This window comes from Polistes fuscatus, unplaced genomic scaffold (genome assembly GCF_010416935.1).
Source record: "Polistes fuscatus isolate 324 unplaced genomic scaffold, CU_Pfus_HIC Scaffold3, whole genome shotgun sequence".
In the NCBI taxonomy this organism is placed as follows: Eukaryota; Metazoa; Arthropoda; class Insecta; order Hymenoptera; family Vespidae; genus Polistes; species Polistes fuscatus.
This window is the reverse complement of record NW_025113107.1, coordinates 1,554,675-1,562,821: the sequence shown is the minus strand read 5'-3', so window position 1 is coordinate 1,562,821 and position 8,147 is coordinate 1,554,675. Positions and strand designations below refer to the sequence as shown.

The 8,147-nt window shown below is 35.9% G+C and overlaps 1 protein-coding gene across 3 annotated transcripts in view; it reads left to right on the top strand.

Moving 5' to 3' along the window:
- The first annotated feature begins 1,168 nt into the window (after positions 1 to 1,168).
- LOC122519289 (synapsin) overlaps positions 1,169 to 8,147 on the top strand; it is a 34,422-nt gene continuing 27,443 nt past the window's right edge. The window contains exons 1-7 of one of the 3 annotated variants that reach the window (XM_043638653.1): positions 1,169 to 1,276; positions 3,139 to 3,657; positions 4,771 to 4,827; positions 5,738 to 6,065; positions 7,174 to 7,427; positions 7,530 to 7,665; positions 7,831 to 7,935. In XM_043638653.1, coding sequence (XP_043494588.1) covers positions 4,796 to 4,827; positions 5,738 to 6,065; positions 7,174 to 7,427; positions 7,530 to 7,665; positions 7,831 to 7,935 — 855 coding nt within the window. In that variant the 5' untranslated portion in view covers positions 1,169 to 1,276; positions 3,139 to 3,657; positions 4,771 to 4,795. Of the gene's footprint in view, positions 1,277 to 1,816; positions 1,924 to 3,138; positions 3,658 to 4,770; positions 4,828 to 5,725; positions 6,066 to 7,173; positions 7,428 to 7,529; positions 7,666 to 7,830; positions 7,936 to 8,147 lie in introns of those variants that run through there. The other 2 variants (XM_043638651.1, XM_043638652.1) reach the window with 2 other exon arrangements.

Genomic DNA, 8,147 nt, shown 5'->3' with positions numbered 1-8,147 from the left:
TGTGTATGCATATTAGTATAGAAAACGAGACTGGTAATTCCTCGATGATTGATAAAATACTTTCAACATTTTTACCCTTTTTATGCTTAAATACCAAGGATCATTATTTTCTATTTTACAGATTGAAATTATTCACAAATCTAACGTGAATTCGACCGGTGGCGTGACTTCTGGGAGGTTTTTATCGTTTGTTCCAGTTTATCGGTCCATGGGTGGTATATTCAATCTCCGTATGTGAAATCAAATTTATATCTAACAGTGCCGTACCTTTTCTTTCTTTTTCTTTTTTTTTCAACAAAAATTTTTATCAGAACGTAAATAGAACATTTTGAAGAATGACTCGTAGAATAGATGATAAAAATCGTTTACCAGAAGATGGTAGTAAATTGATTTAAAGATTCTTTAGAAATGTGAAAGGGAAAAAAATAAGGTAAGGAATGTGCATAAAAATTCTTCTCTCTCTCTCTCTCTCTCTCTCTCATTTTTTCCTCAACTCTTGGTTGCACAGCGACAATCAATGTTGCTTACGAGAGAGCACGAAAGATAGAAGACCGAACGAACGAACGGTTCTCTTGAAAATGTCAAAAGCGTATCTACACCACCTAGCTTGCTACTGGGACCACATATCTCTCTTTCACAGTTTAAGAAGGGAAGGAAAAACTACGAAATGGAAGCCGTAAGAAGAAAAAAGAATAAAGTAAAGAAAGAGGGTAAAAAAAAGTGATTTCATGAGGGTTGAAATAGAGGGAGGTGGGTGGGAGATGGAGGGTGTTAAGAGAAAAAAAGAAAGAAAGAAAGAAAGAGGAAGAGAACGTTTAATCTACAGCCGGCAAAAGTTAGCGAAGCGTGTTTGACACGCATTGGGAGAAGGAAAGCATGTTGCTCAACGAGCATTTGCAAACACGGAAGCGTAGCGTTTAAACGCGACTAGTATATAGATAATATAGATAGAAGGGAAAAAAAGGATGGGAAGGTGTAAGAGGGGGAAAGGGAGACTAGAAGGGCTGGCTTTAGAAAAGGATAGACGTCGTGGATTGCGTCTTCGTTTTTCCTCTCTCTTTCTTTCTTTCTCTTTCTTTCTTTTTTCTCCGTTGGTTCTTCGATGTTCCAGAACGAGGGTAGTCGAACGAGGGGAAGAAGAAAGGAGAGGGTTGTACGAGCGCAGGCGTCGAGGTATCGATTCAAAAGCCTCTGGGCGACACCCTCGCGCGTTTCACGGTCGAACTTCACTGCTTCACCGGCAAACTAGTGAGTAGTACACGCGCACGCGACGCAGGTAAGTCCCTTTCAAATCATTTTTCCTTTCTTTCTATTTCTTACGAGCCGATGATCCCTTTCGAATCATATACATTCATGTTTTCATTCCCATAGTCTGGGATCCGTCTAGACCACGGTATATTCTTTTTCGTGATACAATTTAAAAATCTCTTCGAACGAACCTTTCGTCGACGCGAGTTACTATTTCCTCTCTTTTTATCTTCCTTTTTTTCGTGGGAAAAAGAAAATAAAGAAACGAAATTTTTCTTTCGTTTTCTTTTTTTAACGTGAGATTTTTTAACGCGATAGTGATTCGACTCGTTTCCATCATCCCTTCGGTTTATTTTACGTAGATACGAACGACGAAGGAATAAGAAAAAAAGAAAAAATGTGCATACGATTGAAACGGGAGAGAGAGAGAGAGAGAGAGAGAGAGAGGGAGAGAGAGAAAGAGACAAGAATTTATTCGGAGCGCGCAACTTTTCGGCTGCACCGATCACGCATACCGCGACGCGCATACTTTTTGGACGTGATCGTTTCATCTTCTCCGTTTCTACTACATGGGGGTAGGTAGATAGGATAGTGTCGTTCGTTATATCAGTCAGATCTTGCCTAAACGTTCTCTACAATCTGTTTCTTACAAATTCGCGATTTCAAAGGATAAAGGTAAGCCTAAGTTAAAGTTAGAACTATCAGAAAATAAAGAACGGAGCTTACTCTTTCATCGATTTTTAGAAAAAAAAAGATATTCCACAAGACAGAGAATTTTGAATGGGTAAAAGGATCCTGGAATTTTCGAGACTCGAATTGTCGGCGGAAGTACACGCTCGACGAAATTTTCTCGATTACTTTTTTTTCTTTTTTTAAAGTATAACACTAAAAAGTCAACCGGGATTTCGCTAATTTCACTTTACATGTATACAAGCGCGCGTGTGCGTTTCCCCTCCCCATAAAATCTAATTTTATCGCGATTGCTAACGTGTTCATTACTAGCTAGATATTTTTTTTCTCTTTCAAACGTTTTTATCTATTTAAAAGTGATAACGTAGAAAACCCATAGGCACACTCGTTATATACAAGAGTTAATACACAGTTACGTAAAATGAATCCTTATGTAAGGTATTTATTCCTAAGTCGATTTTTCATTCGTAAACTGTTTGAACATTTCCAATTTTGATCTCTTTTGTCTTTTGACTTGCATTAATTTTTTTTCGTTTCGTTAAACAGTAATACGTTTTCGAAAGCTTAGATCGTTCAATTAATTTCGATCGATGTTTCTGTCTCCTCTCCTTCCCCCGTTCCACCCCCTCCCCGCCCGATTAATGGACACGTGAATTAAACGACAAATAATTTAATCGGACGGTAATATATCAAACACTATTATAGAACGTCTTCCATAAGTGAGAAATGAATTAGCAACGAACAATAATCCACGTTATCGAGATCGACAGATTTTTCGAGCAACGAGAATGAAGTGCTTTTACGTGAGGAACAAAACGTAATAGCGTTAAGTTGACGCGATATATAACTATGACGATGATACTCGTTCAAACACATTGCTCAAAAATTGAAAACGAACGGTATAGAGAACGGTATTTTACATTCGTGCAATATTCGTTTCATGAAATCGTCGAAAAACTTGGACGACAATATACACCCATTTTGTTTCTTTCTTTCGTAACATTTAACGTCGAATAATAATTCCTCTTGTTTTTCTTTTTTTATATTATTTTTCACTAATTTACAAAATGATCACGATCGTTCGAATACGTTTACCATGAATACGCACAGTTAAAACAATGTCTTATTTATTCTTTTTTTCTTTCATTTATTCTAAGCATTTTATCTAATATTAATGCAATACTTTTGTCTCTCTTTCAGATTTCAACTCGGAACGTTTAGTTTCTCCTTCCTCACCTCTCTTATTTAGCCCTTTTCGTTCGTATTTTAAATCCTTACTTTGAACTTAACTTAACACCTTTGCGTGCAAATTTCGAAGAGAAAAAGAGAGAGGAAAAGGAATGATAGAAAATTGATTGAGCAAAAAGGAAAAATTAAATCAACTCGTTTGATAAAAGAAAACTCGAAAGGGCTTTATTTTCGTGTTGATGACCACGAGTTAGATTCGTTTGACGAAACGAAAAAAAAAGTAATTATCCAATCCTACGATAAAGTATCGACCTAGCGAGACAATATTTGAAGAAAAGAAACGAAAGAAAGAAAAAAGGAAAAAACGAATCGGAAGATTTTCGTCGAAGAAATAAAGTCAACGTAATCCATCAAAATTACCGGCCGCGGCGGTTGCGCCAAATATTGTGGTACTGCTCCATCACCCGGCAACATTTCATTCTCCAGCTTACGTCAATCCTTTACTTCCAATGTCAACTACCTGAAACGGAGGTAAGATAAACGTTCGAATTTGTCCATGATTGTGTTTTTCCTTGACTCAATTTATTGTTATTCATTTTTATTTGCATGCAAGAGGAAGAAAGAAAAACATAATAATTCACATGTTTTTAAAATAAGGTTAATTTTCGTTTATTTTTTTTTAAATTAATTTCTCTGTCGAATTATTCTATCCTAAGTAATGTGTGTGTGTGTGTATGTGTTTTTTCAATTTAAATGTTTGTTATATTATTAATGAACCCAATTAACGTTTTATCGGCTGTTCTGTTGTATCACGAAGAAATTCTTGCCGTTTGAACAAAAAAAAAATTCAGAAAAATACAAATCTCGATGTCTGCATGCAAGAGGAAGCCGCTTAATTGCATTTGCGCTGAAAAAATCCAAATGTGAAGATCGATTTACCAACGATTTCCATGTCATTCTAGATATTCTAATAGGTCACGTTACAGAAAACGAGGAATACGACGTTGATGTGAGATCAGATATGTGTATATATCTGTTTCACACACTTTCCATTTAGTAGACGTCCTACGATTGCGATAAGAATTTCGATTAAAATGTTATTTTAACAAATTTCGTTAACATATAAGAAAAAACGAAAAGTTTTCTCATGATTATTTTTCGTATTTAAGCCCACAATCGTTTTCTCTTTTTTTTTTATTATCATTATTTCTTTCCTTTTCACATTTTTCAGAATACGTTTAATTCCGCACGAAACGTCTCCTTACAATATTTAGATTATGGTTATCTACAACCAAAGCAAACCACAATCTGCACGGACTCTGAATCAACACAAAAATCGTTGTAATTTGAAATATCATCGACAAATATAAAAATTGTTAAATGTGATTTTTTTTTTAATATCCTTTTCTTTTCCTTTTATTTTTTTTTGAACATTATGCGCGCAGCACGTTAAGCCATTTATTATTAGTTTAATCGTTTTTATACGTTTTAAAAAATTCATTTTATATGTCGGTCTGCTGTACACGTTTCTTTCGTTGTTCATCCGACACGATTGTATATAAATATTAAAAAAAAAGAAAGAAAAAAAATAAATTAAAAAAAAATATCTGATCAAATTTTTCATATGAAATTTGACAATTTCAGAGAGTCTGGCGCGAGCGAGCGTCACATGTGTCCGGTCGAAAGATTAAAAGAAGTCCGGTAGGTTTTGGCTGTGGATAATCTTTTACCCCGACCACTTGTTTCCTCCCTCCCCATATATATTATACGTCCGCGTCATTCACAGATAACCCCATTTCATTTCGTTAACGTTTAATTTCAAATTGAAGCACATTTACAGGCACAAATTGTGCACGCACAGTGCATTTTCCTATTTTAATTTAAAACATTTGTTGTTAAACGAGTAATTAATCATTTTTGTAAAACGACTAAAAGACAAACAAAATAATATCATATCGACGATATTCTATCCCACTCCCCACCCCCTACTGTCCCACCCGAAACTTCTTCTCATTATTATATAGAAACAATCCTAATTAATCTTACGTTTGTCTCATACTTTCTCAGACTTAATATTTGGTTAATAAAAAGTAATAATCAAAACGCGCAAACAAAATGTCCGCTATCATGTCGTATTTGAAAAAGAATCCAACAGCTTGGCCTTGAAACCGCAAGATATTGGATGTTGAAAAAGCCCCCCGCATGAAAGATTTGATCAAGAACGGCAAGCCTGGCGTCTCCAAGCTCTCGGCGTTGTCCCATGCAACGATAACAAAAATTGTCATCGTCATCGTCATCGTCACTACTACTACCAGAGCACGACTACCATCACCATCACCACCACCACAACCACAATTATCACCACCACCGTAACCACCACCACCACTACTACTACTACTACTACTACTACCTGCAACAACTGCACCCTGGCTGCTGTTGATGTGCCTTGAGAAAAGCTAGGAAAATATTTAAAAAAAAAAACAAAAAAAAAGAAAGAAGTAGGAGAAAAAGATAATAGATAGAGAGGAAGCTATTAAAAAAACGTCCGGTTTTTACGGGCGGCCATGCAAAATTATCGTTATCACGACGACCACCATAGCTTGTCTTCCAGGTTCTCGTCAGGAGATTTGAGCTCGGAGCTCGACGATGAACCGAATACGGAATCCGGGCTGGCCTCCGTGGCGCGGCAGGACTCGTCCCTGTCGTATCAGGCGGTCCCAGATCGACCACTTCAATCTCAACCGGCACCTATACCACCAACTAATCAACCACCGATCCCAGGTGCACCGCCAACTGGACCACCCCAACCGATTGGCGGTGATCTCAGCTTAAACCTAAGACCGGGATCTAGGACCACCAGCGCACCTTCCTCACCAGCCAAAAGCCGTGAAAGTCTGTTGCAGAGAGTCCAAAGTCTTACAGGAGCTGCCAGAGATCAGGTTGTGTGTTTGTTTTTTATTTTTTAATTAACATCTGTATTCTTTCTTTCCTATTATTTATTTTTCTTCTTCTCTTTCTTTTCATTGTCGTTTCTCCTTTTTATTCTCTAACTCGTGAGACAAATCGAGCTCAATTATCGTGAAAATGAATAATTTTTGAAAGAAAGATATTATGAAAGAGATAGATAAATGAACTCATTGGTATATAATATTTTCATTTAGCATTACCATACTTTCTCTTTTCGTTTACACATTGTTACTGGTGTAATTCAATTTTCTTACTAACCCTCTTCGAAAGTCACCGTTCGATCGAATTAAAATGCTTCCCTTGCGACGACCTAGTTTTATGAATATCGAATAATCTCTCCTGCCTCATGTATAATCGTTTCATTTGATAACGACTCAATATATAGAAATACGAGGAGGATAATAAATTAAAGAAAAAGAATGAAATATATTCAATTATTATTATTCATCATATAATGATAAAAATTAAAAGAAAAAATATTATTATGGTAATGTTGAAGAAACGAAAGGAGAGAGAGAGAGAAAGAGAGAAAAAGATAATGTCAAGTTAGCGAGGAGAGATCTCGTTGACCCCATCAATACAGCACACCGACCGAAAACTGGGTCGAGAACTCGTAGGTTAAGAAACTCTAATGATTAAGGAAGGTGCTAATAGGGTTGCCACAATCGTTTATTTTTTCTTTTTCTTTTCTTTTCTTTTTACTTTCTTATTCTTCTACTCTCTCTCTCTCTCTCTCTCTCTCTTTTGAATAATGAAAGACAAAGAGTAATGGGGGTGAAAAAAAAAAGCACTGACGTATAGTTAACAAAAATCGTGTGATAATTACGTTCTTCGTTTTCTTTCTCGTATATATACATTTTAAAATCTCAATTAATAGAATCTAATTGTTAAAAAGTATATCGCGATAATCGTTGTTATTTTATTTCTTTTTCTTCTAATCTATGGTTTTTTTGTTATAATCCTTCGACTAATTTAGTTTTACACGCGAAATATGGAGAAAAGATAGAATAAATAGAGGAAAGACAATAAAAGGAGAGAAAACGTAAACTAGATGTTGGGTGGTGATGGTGGTGATTTTAGGGCGCATCCATTTTGGGAGCAGCCGTTTCGGGCGCCACTAGGGGACCCTCCTACAGCAAGGATCGATGCTTTACTCTCTTAGTGATAGACGATCAGAATACCGATTGGAGTAAATATTTTCGTGGTAGAAGACTTCACGGGGATTATGAAATTCGCGTGGAACAAGCGGAATTCCGAGAATTGTCTCTGACAGCGAGCGAAGCTGGTAGCACAGTTTCCATGGCAGTTTATCGTAACGGAACTAAAGTCATCAGGTTAGAGCGTATAATTTAAAAATAAATCTACAAAATATAATTTAAAAAACAAAAATAAAAATAGGTAATCCTTTTATAAATGCACAAACGACCATTTCGCAGATCTTTCAAGCCGGATTTCGTGCTGATTCGTCAAAATTTGCGAGATGCTGGCGAAGACAACAAGAATCTTCTTCTTGGTCTGATGTACGGTGGCATACCAAGTGTTAACAATCTTACAGCTATTTACAACTTCCAGGTAATTGTCAGGATTGTTACTTCATTACAAATTTGTAAATATCGACGACATTTTGTTCGATACATTCACACACAATTTGAATACGTAAAATGTTCTTCTTTTACATATCAATGAATACGACTGTTTAATCGGTCATTTTTATTTTGACGTTTTAATGATTTAAAGGACAAGCCATGGGTATTCGCTCATTTATTGGGTCTTCAACGTCGTTTGGGCAAAGACAATTTTCCTCTGATCGAGCAAACCTTCTACCCTAATCATCGTGAAATGGTAAGTGGAACGATTATCGGTTGGTAACGTCGTTGTTTCATTTTTTCTTCATAATATGTACTTTTTTTTTATCTTGGATAAAAAAAATTTATTTTTTCACATTTTTTCATCGATCACATGGTTAATCTATTAATAGGTGTTATGTCTATGCGTATACGTTTAATATATATCGCATATTTCGTTACGTTTCTTCGATTAATCGTACAAAACGA